The sequence below is a fragment of the Rosa chinensis genome, chromosome 4 (genome assembly GCF_002994745.2).
Source record: "Rosa chinensis cultivar Old Blush chromosome 4, RchiOBHm-V2, whole genome shotgun sequence".
In the NCBI taxonomy this organism is placed as follows: Eukaryota; Viridiplantae; Streptophyta; class Magnoliopsida; order Rosales; family Rosaceae; genus Rosa; species Rosa chinensis.
Window position 1 is genome coordinate 55,833,622 of NC_037091.1, and position 24,161 is coordinate 55,857,782.

The following is a 24,161-nucleotide window of genomic DNA, read 5'->3' on the forward strand; positions in this document are numbered from 1 at the left end:
CTTTATTAGATTAAAAGAGAGCGAGAAAGATGATTTTCAGATTTTGACGTCAATAGCCTTTGTTTGTTTTTATTTTTGAAAATAATTGTATGAGTCGAATTAACTGGTTACCCTCCCGAACCAAGCACGCCAAACCAAGTTCACAGATATTACCCTCTTGAAGTTTCAAACAATTGTTAGAATTGAATTGCAAAATTGAAAGATGGAGTTAAGTTCCAAATCAAGCTTGTAAAAATAGCACCAAAATTTGTCAATGCATCGACAACTTCATTAATTAATTTTCATTTCAAAATATGTGAGAAGAGTTGAAATTTATTTAAGGTATACAATACAACCAATTGTTCCACTCAATGCGAAATGATCGTGGATCTAAATTAAGAGAAGAAAGAAAAATCAAGAATGAGGGAAGAGTCCACATCCAACAAATTGATTTTTTTTTCATTATTTAGGAGTGTATTCTAACAGAATGACACTTTTTTTTTTCCTTCAGGTTCTCAATTCTTCTTGTTTTACGTCCAACTGTCCCAGACCAACCAGAGTTGTCTGAGCTAGACTTGATTCCAACGTACATTCCTTCAAAAGAAGAAGAAGAAGAAGGGAAAAAACACACACACACACAAACGAGGTGAAATGTAAACTACAAGGAGCCAAGCAAAAATACAAATCCGAAGCGAATATGTAGGTAATGCTTCTCCTACGACTTCTTGGGCACAACTCTTAGTGGCTGTGCCATTTGTAGGGTAAGGCCAAACTTCTCTGCCATATTCATAGTCTCGGGTACAACTCCATCTTCAAGGTTCCAATCAAAGCAGTTAATTAGTGAACCCAACATCAAGTGTAACATTCTTATTGCCAATGGAAGTCCGGGACATATTCTTCTCCCACCACCAAACGGAGTAAGCTCGAAGTTTTTTCCCATAACATCAATTTGATTTTCTAATCCCAAGAACCTCTCCGGCTTAAACAGATTTGGGTTTTCCCAAGTGATAGGGTCTCTACCAATGGCCCAAACATTTATTAGAACTTGAGCACCCTTCGGGATTACATACCCGCCAATTTCTATGTTTGCTTCTGCTTTCCGGGGAAGTAGCAATGGAACTGTTGGGTGCACCCGAAATGTTTCTTTGATTATTGCTTGTAAGTAAGGGAGTCGAGCAATGTCTGATTCCTCAACTACTTTCCCCTTTCCAATCACTTGCTGGAGTTCCGCTTGAGCTTCTGAAAGAATTTTTGGGTTGCGTAGTAGCTCGGCCATTGCCCATTCCAATGTGGCTGAACTTGTGTCCGTGCCGGCAGCAAATAAATCCTATATATTCCATAATTTACTAATAATTAGATAAATAATTAGGCAAATGTGTAATGATAAGCGAAAACAAAAACAACCCCAATTATCGTAATAATAATAACGTTGAAGCAAAAGTGCATGCCTCAATAACTAAATTGTAATCCAACCATGTTCACTAGGTAATGTGTCATTGCTTTATTTATTCAAATTTGACATATTTTAGTTTGTTAAGAACTTTATTTTTAGGAAAAATATATACTGGTATTGCTACTGTGACATATTGTATATTTTGTGAGCAGATTTAGCGACACTAGTGGCATTTTTGAAGAAATTAAGTACCAAGAAGCACTATGAGTATTAATTAGTGACTAACCAGGAACAAATGTTGTGTTTCGAGCATGTCCATATCCTCCATTTTCTCTTTACGGATGTTCAAAAGTGTATCCAACATATCATTGGTTGTGATATAACTGTCCCCTTTTCTTGATTCCTGCCTTTGATGGATCATTCGATCAAAGATCTCTATCATTTTCTGGTAGTGATAGGTCAAGCGCCACCTTATGCGTTGGGGGTCAAGCTTCCTAAGCAAAGGAAAATAGTCTGCCAAGTTTGGTTTCCCTGTCTCTTCAAACATACTGCAAACAGTCTCCTTGAACTCCCTAGCTGTCTCACTACTGGGGTCAGCTAAATCCACAGAGAAGATAGTCTGCGACAACAAATTGAGCGCGGTTGTAAATGCAGCCCTTCCGATATCTACTGCCTCACCAGCCCTCATGCTTTCATTGACATTATCGATGAGCTTTTGCACCTTTACGCGTCGGTTGGCTTGGTTGGCATCAAGAACTTTGGGGGAAAACAATTGCAAGTTGCATATTTTGCGAAGATTTCTCCATCTTGCTGATACAGGAATCCAGGCCATGCTGTACTCGCTGTGTTTGCAGGCGTGGATTCCATCTCGGATGGGTCGGTTGCAGAAGACTTGGTCATGGGTTCGGAGGATTTCTTTTGCCAGAGTTGGTGAAGAGATGACTACTGTGGTTAATCGGCCGAGTTGCAAACTTATGATGGGGCCATAGCGTTGGGAAAGATTAGTAAGTGAGAGGTGGGGTTTGTCTCCAAGCTCAAACAGATTCCCAACCAGTGGAAATGGCTTTGGTCCTGGTGGAAGAAGCTTTCTGGGTATAGCTTTGCTTCTTCTTGCAAAACGATAGAACGCTTGGCTGGTGATCCAGGCAAAACAAAGACCTATTATACAATTCAAGAAATCCATAACTCTGCTCTAACTAGGTTGCGACCTCGAATCGACAGTTGTTACAATTAGCAAAGAAGCTTGGGATTGATGAGATCCCCGGCCTGCCTAGGGTGTGAAGTTTTGTAAATTTCAATAACACACACACATATATATAGATTTTGACACAAAATTGATCTGATAAAGATGGTAATCAATTAGCTAAATGATTTCGGATTTGACCAATATCAAACAATACATTGCATGATGATATAGGAGATCTCTGATTATTAAATATGACATGCACTAGCTACGTAGAGTAGCTTTCAATGTAGAGATTGTTACTATATCAGGGTCAGCATTAGTACATTTTAGGCACTTGATTAATCTCCAGGGGCGTTGTCTCCTAGTAGCCGCTGGAATTGACTGGGGTTGCAAACTAGCAATGGCAGACGAGGGTCTTAATTTGAGGACATGTTGTTTCTGTCCTATCGTCCTACTTATATGGGAAATGGTACGACGCACAAATTCACGACGCTTATGTATCAACAAAAACATGTGGGCGGCGAATATGTCCAGGATTTGCGAGTGAGGCAAAATGAGAATCACAACTTACGACGCTTATGAGTTAACAAAAACATGTGGGCGGCGAATATGTCCAGGATTTGCGAGTGAGGCAAAATGAGTATCACAACTTTCTGCACTAGAGGAAGGATGCATGCATATGTATTCACAATGCAAGTTTGTTGACAAGGCAAAATGATTCTTTCTCTCTCTCTCGCTCTCAACTTTCAATTATGGCAAAACCAAATGAAACACATTTTTTGTATTAAATAAGAAAAACAAAAAAGATACACATATCTCTACTACTATAATTGGAGGCCATCTTTTGGTGTCAAAGGTCTTCACCAAATTTTGAAGTGCCTATAATACCCTTCAATAACATAATTATGAAATTAAGTTAATAAAATATAAATAAAAGAGAATTTTGAAAAAAAAAACTCAAACCACCACTATTCTGTGTCTGAAAAAATAAATAACTATTATTCTTTTTAGTCGATCTATTTTCTATTAACATCATAATATCAACCGCGAGAAAATGCGGGCACGTTGCTAGTCATTATTATTGCATGCTTATTTACTTTATTAGTGATGATTAAATTAGGACAGCAAGAAAGATGATGATTTTTCAATCTTGACATATATAGAACCGTCAATAGCCTTTGTTTGTTTTTATTTTTGAGAATAATTATATGAGTCGAATTTAACTGGTTACCCTCCCAAACCAAGTTCACCAAACCAAGCTCATAGATATTACCCCCTCCTGAAGTCTTAAACAATTGTTAGAATTGAATTGCAAAAATGAAAGATGGTGCTAAGTCTCACCAAATCAATTAAGCTTGTAAAAATAGCACCAAAATTCGTTAATATATAAACAACTTAATTAATTAATTACTCTTTCGAAATATGTGAGAAGAGTGAAAATTAATTTAAGGTATACAATATGACCAATTGTTCCACTCAATGCGAAATTATGATGGAACTAAATTAGGAGATGAAAGAAAAGTCAAGAATGAGGGAAGAGTCCCTTCCAACCAATTGATTGTTTTCATTAGTCAGAACAGAAAATTTTCTTTTTTTCTTCAGGCTCTCATTCCTTCTATTTTTTATGTCCAACTATCCCAAACCGACCAGCGTTATCTGAGCTAGACTTGATTCCAACTTTCCTTCAAAAGAATAACAGAAAAAAAAAAAAAAAAACACACACACACACACTAACTACAAGGAGCCAAGCGAAAATACACATCCAAGGCGAATATGTATAGATAATGGTACTCCTATGACTTCTTGGGCACAACCTTCAGTGACTGAGCCATTTGTAGGGTGAGGCCAAAATTCTCTGCCATGTTCATAGTCTCGAGTATAACTCCATCTTTAAACTTCCGTTCAAAGCAGTTAATTAGTGAACCCAATATCAAGTGTAACATTTATTGCCAATGGAAGTCTGGGACGTAATCTTCTCCCACCACCAAACTAAATAAGTTCGAAGTTTTTTCCCAAAATCAACTTTCATTTATTTGGCTCTTTCATATATGTTCATAGTTTCTAGTAGTTTGCGAACAAATTAAATGTTAAGTTAATTCACAGAAGATGCTTAGCATTTGAGTTCTGATGTTTTTTTATTCCTTATCATCAGATGTTGCATGGGGATTCGTGTACATGATTCACTTAGACATCCTTCTAAGTTCCAATTCATCCCTACTCATGTTCTTTAGCCTTTTTTCTCTAAAACTTCTGCTAATGTGTTGCTGTTCCTACAATGGAAAACTTAGCAACAAAAACTACATTTTCTTCCCTCTTTCCTCAAACCCCTTCTGTCTCCATCATGTTTTGATAACATTACAAAGACCATTGATTGATTTCATTTTTATGTAGGGATGGAAGATACAAACATTTCCTTTGCACATGTGGAAGGTAACTGCTAATGTAATTTGAGTTTCAATACTCTAGTTTGCACACATCTATTTTATCACCTAACTTGCCTGGTTACTCATGAACACTGTATAAATTATGATTGCTTATAAGCTTTCAGGAAATAAACAGATGATTTAAGGTTATGCAGATGCAAGCACTTAAAATTTTGATATGAAAGTCCATGTAGGATAATTTCCATAAAAAAATAAAAAGTCAATGTAGGATATTATTATTATAATAGATGGAATTCATGGTCTAATGAACAATCATTAAGTGATACCTTCCTTAAAAAAAAAAAATAAGTAAAAAAGATTGGCAATTCTGACTTCTCCTGCATGAAGAAGGTGCAAAATAGAGAAATGAACTCTGTCTTAGTGTTACAAGTCGTTTGTTTTGTTTCTATATATAATTTTTTTTTCTCTAAGTGAAATGTTCTTCCTCTATTTTTAACTTGCTCGGTGTGCAGCTAATGGCAGGCCAACACTCAATCTCGAGACAGGTTTGGACCATGATGGTCATCCTCTTGCCATTACTGCTGCTGATGCAGTTGCAGCAAATGGAGTTGCACCTTGGAATTGGAGAGAGACCCCTGAAAATGGTAAGTCAACTAAATTTGAAGCATAGTTTTAAAATTTGCTGATGTTTTTATGCTTCGAATATCTTGACTTTCTTCTTCAAATGTGATTGTGTTGTGAACATTGTTTATGTTGGAGCTATATCAAATTTTTCTCCCCTTGGCAGGTGGGGAGAATCAATCATATGGCGGGAGAGTCATAGTAGTAACCTGGGGTGATTATACTCGGAGGATTGGAATTGATGACTAGGCAGATGCCATTAAGGAGGCCATCAAGTCTGCTTTTAGGTTGAGAACAAAACGCGCCTTCTGGTTGGAGGATGAAGATCAAATTGTCCGAAGTCTTGACAGGGACATGCCTCTGGGAAATTACACCCTTCATCTTGACGAAGGTATAGGTTTTGTATTGACCACAAGTGTTGATACTTCTTAAGCAGTAGTAAAGTCGTAATATCATTTTGCAAAATTTCATCAAAACTGATATTGTTTTGTGGGAATTGATGAGATGAGAACTTTAAAGGTGCCAAGACAGTATTTAGGTTGAAGTCCACCCGGTTATGACCTTTAAAGTGCCTCGGATTAATGCATTTGAAAACATTTTCTCTCTGCATAATGAGAACTTGTTGCTGAATGTTCCAATTTCAGGGTTGGCTGTAAAAGTGTGCCTGTATGATGAGCCAGAAAACATACCCGTACATACAGAGGAGAAGATTTTTTACACTGAAGATGATTATCATGAATTCCTAACCCGCCGTGGGTGGACATGTTTGCGGGAGTTTGATGGGTACAGAAATATCGAAAATATGGATGATCTTCGACCTGGTGCAATATATCGTGGTGTGAGTTGAGGGCAAGCATGTGCATTTTCATTATATTTTCTTCTTAAACGCGGGTGGGTTTGTACTGTTCAATCATGTAGAATACAACATTTGTATGGTAGATAGAACAATAACCAAGAACTGAATCAGGTTCTGTTCTTGCACATAGCCTGAGCATGCGATTTTTGTAAATATGTATTTTTGTTTTGAGTTGCAAAGAAATCCAAGTCTTGTACTGTTGTTCATTTCATTCTGACCAAGAATATTCTTTTCTATTACATTCACGGGTGTTAGCAGTCAGTCATGGTCTCGTACAGTATAAATTGTCCGGCTCCCACACCCGTAGTCAAATTTGCAAGGGAAACACACACACTCTCTCTCTCTCTCTCTCTCTCAATCTCAACCTTGAATTATGGCAGACCAAATGAAACACATTTTTCGTATTAAATAAGAAAAAGAAAAAACAAACACATTTCATAATTATTGTATGCTTATTTAATTTATTAGATCAAAAGAGAACGAGAAAGATGATTTGACGTCAATAGGCTTTGTTTGTTTTTATTTTTGAAAGGGAAAATCGTCCAAACAGTGTCTGAACTTTTCCAGACTATTAATTTTCATACCTATACTTTAAAAAACCTCAAAATGGTACCTGAAGTTTTGGCCCCGACCCAATTTCCGTACCTAGCAACAGTAAAATCGTTAACAGAGTTAACTTTTGAAGGGTATTTTTGTACTTTCACTATTCATCTTCTTCCTGGTTCGTGTTCTTCCTCTCCGACCTCAAAATCCTCCTCATCTTTCTTCCTATACTACGTTATTAACATCCACAATTTTCATTTTTCATATAGAAAAAAGGGTTTTACCCTCTTAAACCCCATTTGACATTTATCTCCCACTCCCAGTGTCCTACTCGCCGACCCCAAATCCAAAATGTTCCTCCTCCAGTAGCGTTGCGCCTCCGCCCTCTCCGCACCCCTCTAGCTCCGCCACTACACCCAATCTGTCGCAGCCGCTCTCGTCGACGACGATTCCAACCCGGAGTCCTTCCCCAGATCCGACCCGAAATACGACCAGACCATCCTTGCCGTCCCGCGCTTAGTCTCCGGCAAAAGCATCGCCGCGAAAGAGCAGAAGGCCGGCCGCGTCCCCGGCATCATCTTTGAGTATGAGGACGGCCAACATGGCGGTAACAAGCGGTTGATCTCCGTCCGCACCAACCAAATCCGCAAGCTCCTCAATCATCTCGCCCGCTTTTTCTTCCTCTCCCGCCTCTTCCACCTCGAGGTCCGGTCCGACTTCGAGGCAGATGACGTCGCTGAGAAAGTCCACCTCTTCATCCAAAGATACCCACCATTCCAATTTCTTCCTGAGCTTCTTAGGCTCACTATTGGTGCTCGGAGAAGAAACCCATTCGATATTAGGCCTCTCTTTCTTAATCTCACTCCCAGTCCACTCCATTACAGATTTACAATCCTTTACCAATCTGATCTTATCTCTTTTTGTGCAGTAGTAGTGGTAAAGAAATTGGGTAGCTTTAGCCTTTACTATAATCTTCTTGCATAAACCCAAAATGCAGGAAATTGTGCAGATTTTCTGGGAATAGAGCAAAAGAGAAGGAAATTGGGTTTAAAATTGTTTGATTTTTGTTTCCAATTTATCGTTGTCTTGTGTCATATCATAAAGATATAGAGCCAAATTGATTTTCGTTGTTTCCAATTGGGAGGAGTTGTTGATGAACGTTGAATGAAGACGAGAGAGATGCCAGAGAGAACAGAGAACAAAGAAAAGATGAGAGAGAGAGAGAGAGAGTCATTGTATTTTCACAGAAGGAGGAGTTCAGTAAGGAGCTTAGTAAGAAGAAGAAGAGGGGTTTCGATTTGGGTTGTGGTGGTAGAAAGATGAGGAGGATTTGAGGTCGGAGAGGAAGAACACGAACCAGGAAGAAGATGAATAGTGAAATGACAAAAATACCCTTCAAAAGTTAACTCTGTTAACTATTTTATTGTTGCTAGGTACGGAAATTGGGTCGGGGCCAAAACTTCAGGTACCATTTTGAGGTTTTTTAAAGTATAGGTATGAAAATTAATAGTCTGTAAAAGTTCAGACACTATTTGGACGATTTTCCCTTTTTGAAAATAATTGTATGAGTCGAATTAACTGGTTACCCTCCCGAACCAAGCGCACCAAACCAAGTTCACAGATATTACCCTCTTGAAGTTTCAAACAATTGTTAGAATTGAATTGCAAAACTGAAAGATAGAGTTAAGTTCCAAATCAAGCTCGTAAAAATAACACCAAAATTTGTCAAGGCGTCGACAACTTTATTAATTAATTTTCATTTCAAAATATGCGAGAAGAGTGGAAATTTATTTAAGATATACAATACAACCAATTGTTCCACTCAATGTGAAATGATCGTGGAACTAAATTAAGAGAAGAAAGAAAAATCAAGAATGAGGGAAGAGTCCACTTCCAACTAATTTGTTTTTTCATTATTTAGGAGTGTACTCCAACAGGATGACACTTTTTTTTCTTCGGGTTCTCAATTCTTCTTGTTTTACGTCCAACTGTCCCAGACCGACCAGAGTTGTCTGAGCTAGACTTGATTCCAACATTCCTTTAAAAGAAGAAGAAGGAAAAAAAAAACACACACACACATACACACACACACACAGACGAGGTGAAACGTAAACGACAAGGAGCCAAGCAAAAATACAAATCCAAGGTGAATATGTGGGTAATGCTTCTCCTACAACTTCTTGGGCACAGCTCTTAGCGGCTGTGCCATTTGTAGGGTAAGGCCAAACTTCTCTGCCATGTTCATAGTCTCGGGTACAACTCCATCTTCAAGATTCCAATCAAAGCAGTTAATTAGTGAACCCAGCATCAAGTGTAACATTCTTATTGCCAATGGAAGTCCGGGACATATTCTTCTCCCACCGCCAAACGGAATAAGCTCGAAGTTTTTTCCCACAACATCAATTTGATTTTCTAATCCCAAGAACCTCTCCGGCTTAAACAGATTTGGGTTTTCCCAAGTGATGGGGTCTCTACCTATGGCCCAAACATTTATTAGAACTTGAGCACCCTTTGGGATCACATACCCACCAATTTCTATATTTGCTTCTGCTTTCCGGGGAAGTAGCAATGGAGCTGTTGGGTGCACCCGAAATGTTTCTTTGATTATTGCTTGTAAGTAAGGGAGTCGAGCAATGTCTGATTCCTCAACTACTTTCCCCTTTCCAATCACTTGTTGGAGTTCCGCTTGAGCTTTTGAAAGAATTTTTGGGTTGCGTAGTAGCTCGGCCATTGCCCATTCCAATGTGGCTGAACTTGTGTCCGTGCCAGCAGCAAATAGATCCTATGTATTCCACAATTTAATAAGAGCTTTTTACCAATAACTACAAAATGACACTACTATTTACCAATAGCAGACTCCAAAATCCATAGCCCATGCGGTCAATAATTGAAACAGGCTGTCAGCCCATTTCATAGAAAAAACACTCAAATATTAAGATAATTACAAAACATGCCACTGAGACTCACATAACCCATTTCTCCCAAAATCAGATCGGTTCCCAATCGAAACCATCCCAAAATCCAAATCCTCCCTAAATCGATCTAGGGCTCCGACGAAGGTAAGAGACGAAGCAGCTAGCAGATCGAGGCGGCGAAGCAACCGGCGAAGGGAGGCTGCGAATCCGGCGAAGGGAGGCTGTGAATCCGGTGAAGCAAGGCTGCGAAGCCGGTGAAGTGAGGCGGCGAAGCAAGGCTGCAAAGCAACCAGCGAATCGAGGCTGTGAAGCAGGAGAAAGGAGGCTGCGAATCCGGCGAAGCGACCCGTGAAGGGAGGCTGCGAATCAAGCGAAGCAACCGGCGAAGGGAGGCTGCGAATCCGGCGAAGCAACCGGCAAAGGGAGGCTGTGAATCCGGCAAAGGGAGGCTACAAAGTAGGCGAAGTGAGGCGGCGAATCCGGCTAAGCAAGGCTGCAAAACAACCAACGAACACGAGGCTGCGAAGCCGGCGAAGGGAGGCTGGGAATCCGGCGAATCCAGGCTGGGAATCCGGATTTGGTTGAGAAATTCTGAGGATCAGTACTTTTAGCCTCATGTTGTCACAGGTTTTGGCATGGGTAAGCTATAATGACCTTGTGTTGTTTATTTGTTTTGCAATTTTGTGGAGCTGTACTGATCCTAATTTGTTTGTTATTTCTGCAGGGCTCAGCAACATTTTGTTTGTAGGTCAGTAGCTATAGTATGATTGTTAGTTTTGTATTGAGGGTTAGTAGCTTTAGTTTGTGCTTATGTTAGTTTCTTATGGTTCTTTGTTCTTGCAAGTTCATGGATTAGTTGCAAATTTTGCTGCTTGTATCTTCTACTTCCTTTCATTTTTTCTTTTCCAATTTTTATCTTGGAAAGAAATAGAAGAAACTATAGACATTAGGCTCTAAGTTTAGTGACAGTTTTTATGTGTTTGAATGCTATGATTTTTTAAGAGAAAGGATTAGAGTTGTAATCGCCAAAGCATTTTTGGGCACACTTTGTCATCCCTTATGCTCTGTATTGCCGATTGACTTGTAGGATGGAGCTAATGAAAGCAATACTGAAGTGAGCAAATGCAACAAGGCCAGGCTAGTATACTACTAGGGATCAGTACACTACTGAGGGTCAGTATACTACTGGGGCTATAATACTGGGGATCAATATACTACTGAGGGTCAGTACTCCAGGAAATCTTGCTGGAGAAACTTCTTCACTATAAGAAGAGGTGAAATTCAATGCAACTTGTACGTGCAAGCAGCAAAGCCAGAAATAAATGATATATTGTTCAAATTTCATATTGTAATATTTATAAATAGTTTTTGGAATTATCAAATAAATGAGTTGTTTCTAAGAAAAACAAAGATGGAATATAGAAATATTATTTATTCACAATGTTACTGACATTCAGCAATGTTAATTCACATTATCAAATTCACAAGGGCAGATTCGTAAATTACTTACCAATAGAAATAATTCAAAAAGTGAAGGAGTCTGACCGCATGGGTCATGAACAGTACCGCATGGGCCATGAACAGTACCGCATGAGAATTTAAAAAAACAGGTCTGCTAATGGTAATTTATAGACTAAAAGTATAGGTATTGGTAATTTGCTAATTTAATAATAATTAGGTAATTAATGAGGCAAATGTGTAACGACAAACCAAAACAAAAACAACCCCAATTATTATAATAATAATAACGTTGAAGCAAAAGCACATGTCTCAATAACTAAATTGGAATCCAACCATGTTCACTAGTTAATGTGTCATTGCTTTATTTATTCAAATTTGACATAATTTAGTATTTTTTAAAACTTTTTTTATAAGAAAAATATATACTGGTATTGCGTGACATATTATTTTGTGAGCAGGTTTAGTGACACTAGTGACATTTTTTTAAGAAATTAAATACCAGGAAACACTAAAGAGTATTAATTAGTGACTAACCAGAAACAAATGTTGTGTTTCGAGCATGTCTATATCCTCCATTTTCTCTTTACTGATGTTCAAAAGTGTTTCCAACATATCATTAGTTGTGATATAATTGTCCCCTTTTCTTGATTCCTGCCTTTGATGGATCATTCGATCAAAGATCTCTATCATTTTCTGGTGGTGATAGGTCAAGCGCCGCCTTACGCCTTGGGGGTCAAGCTTCCTAAGCAAAGGAAAATAGTCTGCCAAGTTTGGTTTCCCTGTCTCTTCAAGCACACCCCAAACAGTCTCCTTGAACTTTCTAGCTGCCTCACTACTGGGGTCGGCTAAATCCACAGAGAAGATAGTCTGTGACAACAAATTGAGCGCTGTTGTAAATGCAGCCCTTCCGATATCTACTGCCTCACCAGCCCTCATGCTTTCATTGACATTATTGATGAGCTTTTGCACCTTTACACGTCGGTTGGCTTGGTTGGCATCAAGAACTTTGGGGGAAAACAATTTCAAGTTGCATATTTTGCGAAGATTTCTCCATCTTGCTGACACAGGAATCCAGGCCATGCTGTACTCGTTGTGTTTGCATGCGTGGGTTGCATCTCGGATGGGTCGGTTGTAGAAGACTTGGTCATGGGTTCGGAGGATTTCTTTGGCCAGAGTTGGTGAAGAGATGACTACTGTGGTCAATCGGCCGAGTTGCAAACTTATGATGGGGCCATAGCGTTTGGAAAGATTAGTAAGTGAGAGGTGGGGTTTGTCTCCAAGCTCAAACAAATTCCCAACCAGTGGAAATGGCTTTGGTCCTGGGGGAAGAAGCTTTCTGGGTATAGCTTTGCTTCTTCTTGCAAAATGGTAGAACACTTGGCTGGTGATCCAGGCAAAACAAAGACCTATTAGACAATTCAAGAAATCCATAACTCTGCTCTAACTAGGTTGCGGACTCGAATCGACAGTTGTTACAATTAACAAAGAAGCTTGGGATTGATGAGATCCCCGGCCTGCCTAGGGTGTGAAGTTTTGTAAATTTCAATTAGGGGCGGATTCAAGGGGGGGGGTCGAGTCTAGGCAGCTGCCTAACCTTGAAACTTAAGATAAGCTATGAAAGTCTCTTTGGTCTTAGGGTTTTGTAGAATTCTTTTCTGAAGGAGAAGGCAAGAGGGTTGGGGAGGATACCCTGTACATCCTTTCTTTTATTTCTCTCCAATAAAGATGCCGCCTGGGAATGTGAAATCTTTAATTAGGGATAAGAGTCATAACTAGATTTAAATACAATTAAATATAAATAACATTAGAAACTATTCACACCCTATGACCTCGTTTGGTTCACGGAATTGAGGGTTTGGGAAATGAAATGTATTCCTTTGCTATGTTTGGTGTGCACAAGAAAGTAACAACTTTCCTTTGAGAAGGGAAAATATGGGGGAAAGTGAATCCTCTCATCCTCCACAAGATTCATTTTCCCTCCCACTTTCCCAGCATTAAATGTGCATTAATTATATGATAAAAATACATTTATATCCATGTATAAAATTGTTATTGACAATTTTATTTGAAAAGTTTATGATTTGTGTTTTAATATATGAGGATATAAATGGAATTTTAGTAAAATTTAGTTTCATTTCCTTACACAAACCAAACACTAAAATGGAAACAAACATATGTTTTCCCGTTGCTTTCCCAATATTTCCAAAAAGTGAAAAGGAAAGCTAGTGGGAAATTTGTTTTCCTTTCCCGTGAGATTTCCTAAGGAATTGATTTCCTTTCCGTGAACCAAACGAGCCCTATAGGGGTGGAGAAGTGGGTGGTCACCTGTCTAGAAGTAGGTAGTTAGTTTCTGAAAATACTAAATTGTCTTATTAATTATTTATTTAAGTTTTGACTTTTTTAATCTTTGACAATTAGAAAGATATATAAAGTTATTTAATATTTTAGGGGTGTAAAAGTAAAAAACTCAGTTATGGTGAGCAAGCCCTCTTCTCTTAAATATAGTATAGATAATACTTGTCAAAGATATAGCATAGCACTCGTGGCATCATCATCACTGTTCTATACTAGGTTTAGAGAACTGCGTATTTCTTTAAATATTTTTTGTTTGAACTGTCACGTCCCGAATTTCAAATAAAGAAATTCGAATACGAAACGGAATAACTTAACAAGCCCAAGAAAAACACTTAGAAAATTTTTCATTTTAAACTAAGCAACAAAACAAACCGAGCTCACAAATGTCAAAGCCGACTCATTCTTTAGAGTCACATATTACATTATAGAGGGTTTACAAATTAAACTGAACAACAATTCAATAAGTAAACATACACACCACTCCCAACTGTCCCAGACCAACTTGAGTTGTCTGAGCTAGACTTGATTCTAACGTACATTCCTTCAAAAGAAGAAGAAGAAGAAGAAGAAGAAAAAAAAACACACACACGAGGTGAAATGTAAACTACAAAAATACAAATCACAAGCGAATATGTAGGTAATGCTTCTTCTATGACTTCTTGGGCACACCTCTTAATGGCTGTGCCATTTGTAGGGTAAGGCCAAACTTCTCTGTCATGTTCATAGTCTTGGGTACAACTCCATCTTCAAGGTTCTAATCAAAACAGTTAATTAGTGAACCCAGCATCAAGTGTAACATTCTTATTGCTAATGGAGGTCCGGGACATATTCTTCTCCCACCACCAAACGGAGTAAGCTCGAAGTTTTTTCCCATAACATCAAATTGATTTTCTAGTCCCAAGAACCTCTCCGGCTTAAACAGATTTGGGTTTTCCCAAGTGACGGGGTCTCTACCTATGGCCCAAACATTTATTAGAACTTGAGCACCCTTCGGGATTACATACCTGCCAATTTCTATGTTTGCTTATGCTTTTCGGGGAAGTAGCAATGGAACTGTTGGGTGCACCCGAAATGTTTCTTTGATTATTGCTTGTAAGTAAGGGAGTCAAGCAATGTCCGATTCCTCAACTACTTTCCCCTTTCCAATCACTTGCTGGAGTTCCGCTTGAGCTTCTGAAAGAATTTTTGGGTTGCGTAGTAGCTCGGCCATTGCCCATTTCAATGTGGCTGAACTTGTGTCCGTGTCTTCAGCAAATAAATCCTTCATATTCCATAATTTACCGATAATTATATAAATAGTTAGGCAAATGTGTAATGATAAGTGAAAACAAAAACAACCCCAATTATCGTAATAATAATAACGTTGAAGCAAAAGTGCATGCCTCAATAACTAAATTGTAATCCAACCATGTTCACTAGGTAATGTGTCATTGCTTTATTTATTCAAATTTGACATATTTTAGTTTTTTAAGAACTTTATTTTTAGGAAAAATATATACTGGTATTGCTACTGTGACATATTGTATATTTTGTGAGCAGATTTAGCGACACTAGTGACATTTTTGAAGAAATTAAGTACCAAGAAACACTATGAGTATTAATTAGTGTCTAACCAGGAACAAATGTTGTGTTTTGAGCATGTCCATGTCCTCCATTTTCTCTTTACTGATGTTCAAAAGTGTATCCAACATATCATTGGCTGTGATATAACTGTCCCCTTTTCTTGATTCCAGCCTTTGATGGATCATTCGATCAAAGATCTCTATCATTTTCTAGTAGTGATAGGTCAAGCGCCACTTTATGCCTTGGGGGTCAAGTTTCCTAAGCAAAGGAAAATAGTCCGCCAAGTTTGGTTTCCCTGTCTCTTCAAACATACCCCAAACAGTCTCCTTGAACTCCCTAGCTGTCTCACTACTGGGGTCAGCAATATCCACAGAGAAGATAGTCTGCGATAACAAATTGAGCGCGATTGTAAATGCAGCCCTTTCGATATCTACTGCCTCACCAGCCCTCATGCTTTCATTAACATTGTCGATGAGCTTTTGCACCTTTACGCTTCGGTTGGCTTGGTTGGCATCAAGAACTTCGGGGGGAAATAATTGCAAGTTGCATATTTTGCGAAGATTTCTCCATCTTGCTGACACAGGAATCCAGGCCATGCTGTACTCGATGTGTTTGCAGGCGTGGATTCCATCTCGGATGGGTCGGTTGCAGAAGACTTGGTCATGGGTTCGGAGGATTTCTTTGGCCAGAGTTGGTGAAGAGATGACTACTGTGGTTAATCGGCCTAGTTGCAAACTTATGATGGGGCCATAGCGTTTGGAAAGATTAGTAAGTGAGAGGTGGGGTTTGTCTTCAAGCTCAAACAGATTCCCAACCAGTGGAAATGGCTTTGGTCCTGGTGGAAGAAGCTTTCTGGGTATAGCTTTGCTTCTTCTTGCAAAACGATAGAACACTTAGCTGGTGATCCAGGCAAAACAAAGACCTATTATTCAATTCAAGAAATCCATAACTCTGCTCTAACTAGGTTGCGGACTCGAGTCGACAGTTGTTACAATTAGCAAAGAGGCTTGGGATTGATGAGATCCCCGACTTGCCTAGGGTGTGAAGTTTTGTAAATTTCAATAACACACACACACACATATAGATTTTGACACACAAAATTGATCTGATAAAGATGGTAATCAATTAGCTAAATGATTTCGGATTTGACCAATAATATCAAACAATATATTGCATGATGATATAGGAGATCTCTGATTATTATGACATGCACTAGCTACATAGAGTAGCTTTCAATGTGGAGATTGTTACTATCAGGGTCAGCATTAGTATGTTTAGGCACTTGATTAATCTCCAGGGGGGTTGTCTTCTTGTAGCCCCTGGAATTGACGCAATGGTAGACGAGGATCTTAATTTGATGACATGTTGTTTCTGTCCTGTATATCGTCCTAATATGGGAAATGGTACCACAAATTCACAACACTTATAAGTAAACAAAAGAGAGAATTCTACAAATGGTTACTCAACTAGGACTCATTCGACACTTTGGTCACTCACCTTTCAAATATATCACTTTGGTCACTCAACTATTACTCTGTCAATCACTTTAATCACCCAAAGGACATTGTATCTCACTTTAATCACTTCTCCCAATCATTCTGACATAGATTTCTCAATTTTTCACAATTGATTGGATGAAAATATCATTAATATTGTGGCAAATAAAATTTTTTTAATGAAAAAAATTAATTAAGTGACTAAAGTGAATAACTGAGTTAAAATGGAGTGGCTAAAGTGATATATTTAAAAGGTGAATGACCAAAGTGTCGAATAGGTAAAAGTTGAGTGACTATTTGTGATATTATCCCTAAACAAAAACATGTGGGCGGCAAAAATCTGCAAAATGATTCTCTCTCTCTCTCTCTCTCTCTCTCTCTCTCTCTCTCTCTCTCTCTCTCTCTCTCTCTCTCTCTCTCTCTCTCTCTCTCTCTCTCTCTCTCTCTCAACTTCCAATTATGGCAAAACCAAATGAAACACATTATTATGGCAAACTAAATGAAACACATCTTTTGTATTAAATAAGAAAAACAAAAAAGATAGACATATCTTTATTATTGCATGCTTATTTACTTTACTTGTGATGATTAAATTAGGACAGAAAGAAAAATGATTTTCGATTTTGACATATATAGAATTGTCAATAGCCTTTGTTGTTTAAAAAAAGTAGGTGGAGGCCTCCGGGGATTTCGGAGCGACCTCGTTTTGGCGAAACCTAGGGTTTCGCGTGCTGGCGGCGGCGATCTCACGGTCCCTAGACCAGACGGCGACGAGACAGCGACGGCGTGGATACAGAGAGGCAGTGTTTTCTCCTTGGTTCGTCGACGGCGTTGGTTCGGTTGGTGTGCTCAACGGAAGTTTGAGGCAGTAAGGGCCCCGATTCGCGGCGGTTTCGACTGCGGTAGTTGAGGGTGAGTGCTGGCAGATTGGCTTGCTTGGGGGAGGCGATCTGCTCGTGGTTGCTTGATCACCGGTTGGGGTCTCGGATCTTAGGCGGAGCGGGTGCAGGTTTCTCAATCGGCGGGGGAGGTTATCCAGGCCTCCGTTGATCGTCTTTTTGAGGCAGGCTCTCGGGTAGGACTCAAGGAGGACCCGGTGATGGTAGAGGAGCGATGGAGGCCGCCGGACCTGTGAAGGGCGGGGTTGCCTTCCGGGAAGGCTGGTCGGGCCCGAATGGTGTGAGGAACTTGGATTTTGGCTGCGGGCTTGGGCCTCTGCCTTGCTGGGTTGTATTGTGCAGCCTAGTGATCTGGGTCTATTTGGGCCCAGTTCTCTTCTTTCTTTTCACCTAGTTCGGGCTGGTCTGGGCTTTTGGGAGGTAGTCAATTTTTTCTAGCCCTATTTTTGTCTCTTTGATGTTACCGTGTAACTGTGTTGATTTGTTGCGACGTACACCACTTGGGTCTTAGGCGTCAAGGTGCTCAAGGCAGTGGTTCCATCTTTGGATAGGGTAGGGTTAGGGATTTAGTTTTTTCAGCAGTTCCTTTAGGTTTTAGTTTTGTTGGCTAGTAATAATCTGGCTGCTTTGGGCAGTTTTTTTAGTTTTTGGCTGCTTTGTGCAGTCTGTATTGTGCTTGAACTTGTATTATGAGTGGTTTCGTGAAACCCTCTAACTTGACGCAGTGACGTCGTAATATATCTGGAACCTGATTCCATTTCCCTCAAAAAAAAAAAAAATAGCCTTTGTTGTTTTTATTTTTGAGAATAATTGTACTTGGTTACCCTCCCGAACCAAGTACACCAAACCAAGCTCATAGATATTAACCCCTCTTGAAGTCTCAAACAATTGTTAGAATTGAATTGCAAAAATGAAAGATGGAGCTAAGTCTCACCAATTCAAGCTCGTAAAAATAGCACCAAAATTCATCAATACATGGGCAATTTAATTAGTTAATTAATTACTCTTTCGAAATATGTGAGAAGAGTGGAAATTTATTTATACAATACAACCAATTTTTCCACTCAATGTGAAATTACCATGAACCTTCAAAAGAAGAAGAGGGAAAAAAAAAAAACACACACACACACACACATACACACACTCTACAAGGAGCCAAGCAAAAATACAAATCCAAGGCGAATATGTAGGTAATGCTTCTCCTACGACTTCTTAGGCACAACCTTCAGCGGTTGAGCCATTTGTAGGGTGAGGCCAAACTTCTCTACATTCATAGTCTCGAGTACGATTCCATCTTCCAGCTTCCGATCAGAGCAGGTAATTAGTGAATCCAACATCAAGTGTAACATTCTTATTGCCAATAGAAGTCCGGGACATAATCTTCTCCGACCACCAAACGGAATAAGCTCGAAGTTTTTTCCCATAACATCAATTTTCATTTATTTGGCTCTTTCATATATGTTCATAGTTCTGCCTACCTTTTGGGAGATTATCAACTTGAGACCGAGTTTCTGTAACAAAATTAACTAGCTTCACAATACAATGGTTAGCTGCTGCCTTCAGCAGCGTGGATTTCATGGTGTTTTTTTTCCTTTTTTTTGCTTTTGCTGGTTTGATTGGTTGACTCCCAAACAATCTGACTGGGAGGCTGAAACAGAAGACATGGTTTCTTATATTTAGGAGGATGAAAAGCATGATCAGTGTTAATCGAACCTTATATTCTTGTACAGATACGCAAGGAACTGGCACTTGCATCATGAGAATTATGTGTGCATCACAATTCACAGATGAATACAAAACTACGAAACTCACAATCCACACAAATTATACATACAGCCGATAAATTCGATAATATTCATGTTACTGAGAACATCTTGCAAATAGCACTAGTACAGTAGTACATGAATCGTCAACTTTCCAACTATCAACAAAATGTGAACTGAAACATTCACAACACCAGAGTCTAGGACAGATGGATTATATCCTACTCCTCATCCCATTCATCGTTCTTGTAGGATACCAGAGTGTTGACCTTGTGAATCTGCATAAAGCCGACAACAAATTAATCCATAATCATCAAAACCCTTTCCATTTCTATGCTAAATAGTTCCTTTCCATTTCTCTATGCTAAATAATTTCATCAATGAATCAAAATCAGAGATGGAACTATGATTCGAACTTGCCTTGGTGTCAAAGGAATGCAGCTTCACCATTTGTGGATTGTCTATCAGTTTGGGATCACTTTCCACCCAAGTGAATGGGACTTGAACATCCTTATCAGTGTATGCCAAAACATCAAAAACACCTAAAACAAGAGACAAATCACATGAACATGACAAACGCCAAGAAATAGATCATTTGGGTGTGTAATAATGCATGTGTAGGCGGTGTTTGCTCTTACAGGGTTCATCAAGGCATGGCAGGTAAGTAATGCTAGAAGCAATCTGCCTCATGATTGCTTGAATCTCCCTCATAATCTCCTTGTCACTCTTTTCCCTCGAAACACTTGATGCCAAACAAAACAATGAAATGATTTAGTAACAAAATGAAGAACATTATTTTAACACATTTAACAAATTTCGCAATGAATTGAACTGAGTTACCCCTTCTCGACGACCTCACTGTCGGTCTCGATGCTGAAGTTCCACCTCTCTAGAACCTCATTAGTGGCCTTACTCATGATCACCAGAACAATCCTCTGTAACTTGCCAGATTCCAGCCATTCTATACAAGATTAATACATCAAAATGTGAGTGATCAAGAACAACATTTTCATTCAGAATCAGACCCAAACAGACCCAGAATGAGAAATTGATACCAGAAAGCTGGGAAGTTAGATTGGCAATAAAAGATTTGAGACCCTCATCCTGAGTGAGCAACATAGGCAGCCCATATTTCTTGACCTTTACAAAACTTTCTTCAGGATACACTCCTCGATTGTACAAAATGCTATTGAAAAACCACAAGACCAAACCATAATAAGTTTCAAGAATCAAACTTTATAACCCCAATTAATTGATACCATAAACAACAAGAACAAAGATCAAGATCCCATGCGCATTACCTGTTCGCTGAATAGCCTGAGAGAAAAATCGCAAAGAAAATCAAAATACCCAGATCAGTCGGAAACCCAACAAAGAAATTGGCAATCAATCAAAATCAGACAAAACAATCATAAGGGTCTGAATTACATACCAAAAAACTCGCTGACAATGGCAGCGGAGCCACGCAGAGTGATGATGTCCTTGGTTGCGGTTCTTGATGAAGCCATTAGTACCCAAAAAAAAATCCGAAACCCAATAACGATTCAATCTGGGAAGAGAGAAAGATTAAAACTTGATTGATTGGAGCGATGTGGGATTGAGGAGGCTGAAGAAGAAGAAGATTTAGGGGCTTTGGTTGGGAAAAAACGACAAGTAGTGGAATTGCAACGGCTATTTTCCTTTTCTTTGTTTTTGTTCCGCCCCGAGAGGATCGAACGGTAACATTTTAAATCTGTGGGGTCCGAGTCCTGTCACCATTTCAAGCTGTCACGTGGCACTTTTAACGAAGACGACACAAATAATTGGGCTTCATGCTCAGATCTACTCAGCGTGTTTCGCCGTTTAGGGATAAATCTCACCCGCTCTCTCCACCCAGAAAGTTTTGGCTATTGGGGGTGGGAAAAAAAATGAACAACCACAGAGAACAAAATGCTGATGAATACAAAAAACTTGAATGGGTACATATTACAGGGAAGCTCATTGCAGTGGTTTCCAATAACAATAATTGTTGAGATATTTTCTTAAAATACTGACTTCCACTTTTACCCTTATTTCTGATCAATCCTTTCTGCCTCTACCACCCGTCAAGGCATCATCAACCCAGAAACTCTCTCATCTCTCTCTCTCTGCAAACCATTTCTCCCTTTGTTTCTGTCAATCAAAAAAATTCAACTGGCCATCTAAGAAAATTTTACAGTAGCTTCCAAATCGAACATCAAATTTATAATCCCCTAGAATATTTCTCTAGTTTCTCTTTCTTTTTCTATTTTTGAAGAAAACTTTCCATAGAAGCTCAAATTAACCCAGAACCAACTACACTTCCTCTTAATTTTGGAATTGATTCTATCATTTTCTAGATTGTTTCAAGAAGCATTTTGCAGAATCGTTGAAAGATAAGCCACTGGGGGCATTGCTCTCAATTAAATATGAAGCCAGTTCCAAAAAAAATGAAAAGCCACTGGGGGCAACACTCGTCCCTACGTGCGTCTAATCCACTATCAAAGATCAAAGATTGCGAAAGATCACATAGCTCTCACAAGGGTTTGACGAAGAAGAAGGAGGAGGAGCAAGCAGAGGATGTAAAGATGTTGTTTTTTTTTGGAATTTATGACTATTTGCGGTACGTGGTGGAAACGTAAGTTTTAAATCAATCTTTTCTGGGATGACATGGTTTTAGCAACAATAGTGATCATCTACTCATTTTTTTTTTGTGGATCCTTTCCTTCATTTTTTTTGCTGTGTCAATGTTTCTCTGTTGCAATGCTTTATGTCCAGAAAGATAGTGATCTCACAAGAACCATTACTCGAGAAGGAGTTTGAAATTTACACTCATTTTACACTGAAGCATTTGCTGCTCTTTCTGAAGGAGGGAGGGGTAGATGGTAATATGGTATAATTCTAACTTTTGGTTTCGACCCCTCTTGAAAAGTGGATTTAGCCATCGGAATGTGACTTTGCTCCAGTGGATTCAGCTTTGCTCAAAGAATCATTCCGGAAACAGAAGATGGAAGATTCTTCATTGCCAAAAGCCATAATTCAGGCCGTATGGAATTCATTAGCTGTAAATGCAGTCTTTGCAGGTATTGATTAATTTCTGTCTATTTAGTACTATTCAAATAGTGTGATTGAAAGTAGTACTCTTACTTTATATTTTTCAGAAATGTTGGAATTATGCATTCAAAGATTAGTGTGTGAAAGTATGGAATCGAGTTATGTAAAAAACCCACCGACTCAAACTCTATCTTTCCTCCTCTTCTGTTGCCAGATCTTGATCAATGTTTTGATCGGGATCCTTGGCTTGAGAATGGGGGAGGCTTTCCCTTCCGTTTTTCCTTTTATTTCTGTTAATTTCGGTTTTCCCTCTCCCGTTTTCTCCATGCCCACCGTCTTGGGTGGTTTTGCTCGGAGCTTGTCTCTGATTTGGATCTGTTCGATTTTTCTTGGTTTCGAACTTCCACTTTTCAGTTTCATCGGTACTCACCCTTTTCATTCCACTGTTCTTGTCTTCTGCCGTGGTCGGTTTAAGTGGGGGTTTGCCCACCAGTTCTCTTGGTGAAGCAACAAGGGTTTGCGTATCTTCGGATGCCAATCTCATCTGTTCTTTTCATCCGGTTGTTGTTCCTCTGGTTTCTTGGCGGAAGAATTTCGGTGTGGTGACGATGATGATTTCGGTGATTTCTGAATCTCTGGAGGCTGGTAACCTTGAATTCGATATGGGTCTTGCCCGATCTTTTGTGTTGGAAGATTTCTGCTGCTGTTCCCCTCGCCGTGGAGGCAACCAAATTCCATGAATATACCAGCAGAAGTCTCCGATTCTTTCTGCATCCACATTGACCAAATTAATCATTTTCCCATTGCTTGGACCAGAATACTTGATCGAAATAGACTTCTTGTAAATCAACACACTGAGAGCTGCTCGTACGCGTACACCAATTATCTGAGCACCAAAATACCACTGCCTTTGACTCAGTGATTATTCCATTGTCTTCGCAATGAAGAATATAAATGCAAGAATCAATCCATGATGAATGCTTGAATCATCATGCTTTTCCAGTAAATAATAGTTCACCAAGTTTGTAATTAGGAATGGTCCCACATATGATGCGGTAGTATTAACTCCTACAAAAATAAATTAGAAGCATATAAAAACCTGCAGGTTTAAGAAGAATATATGAAAGGACAAGTAGTGTAGATTTTATTAACATACATAAAATATATAAATCTCAAACTTGATTCCATACCTTTTTTTTTTGTTGTCAACAGAACATTCATTTAGTAAACAGTACGACTACATAGGAGGCCCACAGGCCCAAAAGCCCAACATAAAAGAAACAAGGACATAGATAGGCCCATAGTCGGACCACCACACCACCACTCGACGGCGAGAAGCACCACCACCACTCCACGGCGAGGGGAACAGCAGCAGAAATCTTCCAACACAAAAGATCGGGCAAGACCCATATCGAATTCAAGGTTATCAGCCTCCAGAGATTCAGAAATCACCGAAATCATCATCGTCACCACACCGAAGTTATTCCGCCAAGAAACCAGAGGAACAACAACCGGATGAAAAGAACAGATGAGATTGGCATCCGAAGATACGCAAACCCTTGTTGCTTCACCAAGAGCACTGGTGGGTAAACCCCCCACTTAAACCGACCACGGCAGAAGACAAGAACAGTGGAATGAAAAGGGTGAGTACCGATGAAACTGAAAAGTGGATGTTCGAAACCAAGAAAAATCGAAC

At 39.2% G+C, this 24,161-nt stretch overlaps 4 protein-coding genes and 1 pseudogene across 4 annotated transcripts; 1 reads left to right on the forward strand and 4 right to left on the reverse strand.

Moving 5' to 3' along the window:
* Positions 1 to 417: 417 nt before the first annotated feature.
* On the reverse strand, positions 418 to 2,681 carry LOC112197093 (geraniol 8-hydroxylase). The gene is made up of 2 exons (XM_024337656.2): positions 1,659 to 2,681; positions 418 to 1,306 (listed from the first exon to the last, which is right to left on the reverse strand). The coding sequence occupies exons 1-2, from the start codon at positions 2,553 to 2,555 to the stop codon at positions 695 to 697; spliced, it is 1,509 nt and encodes a 502-aa protein (XP_024193424.1). The 5' UTR covers positions 2,556 to 2,681; the 3' UTR covers positions 418 to 694.
* Positions 2,682 to 4,951: 2,270 nt separating this feature from the next.
* Positions 4,952 to 6,410, forward strand: LOC112199605 (trihelix transcription factor GT-4-like). Its single transcript, XM_024340592.1, has 4 exons — positions 4,952 to 4,988; positions 5,455 to 5,586; positions 5,817 to 5,954; positions 6,208 to 6,410. Exons 1-4 carry the CDS (start codon positions 4,952 to 4,954, stop codon positions 6,408 to 6,410), a joined length of 510 nt encoding a protein of 169 aa, XP_024196360.1.
* A 2,715-nt stretch (positions 6,411 to 9,125) lies between these two features.
* Positions 9,126 to 12,803, reverse strand: LOC112199606 (geraniol 8-hydroxylase). Its single transcript, XM_024340593.2, has 2 exons — positions 11,873 to 12,803; positions 9,126 to 9,744 (listed from the first exon to the last, which is right to left on the reverse strand). The coding sequence occupies exons 1-2, from the start codon at positions 12,767 to 12,769 to the stop codon at positions 9,133 to 9,135; spliced, it is 1,509 nt and encodes a 502-aa protein (XP_024196361.1). The 5' UTR covers positions 12,770 to 12,803; the 3' UTR covers positions 9,126 to 9,132.
* A 1,539-nt stretch (positions 12,804 to 14,342) lies between these two features.
* On the reverse strand, positions 14,343 to 19,090 carry LOC112199607 (annotated as a pseudogene).
* Positions 19,091 to 19,475: 385 nt separating this feature from the next.
* On the reverse strand, positions 19,476 to 21,112 carry LOC112200176 (mitotic spindle checkpoint protein MAD2). The gene is made up of 7 exons (XM_024341197.2): positions 20,847 to 21,112; positions 20,716 to 20,731; positions 20,470 to 20,600; positions 20,255 to 20,375; positions 20,053 to 20,156; positions 19,835 to 19,956; positions 19,476 to 19,692 (listed from the first exon to the last, which is right to left on the reverse strand). Exons 1-7 carry the CDS (start codon positions 20,920 to 20,922, stop codon positions 19,636 to 19,638), a joined length of 627 nt encoding a protein of 208 aa, XP_024196965.1. The 5' UTR covers positions 20,923 to 21,112; the 3' UTR covers positions 19,476 to 19,635.
* Between the last annotated feature and the right edge of the window lie 3,049 nt (positions 21,113 to 24,161).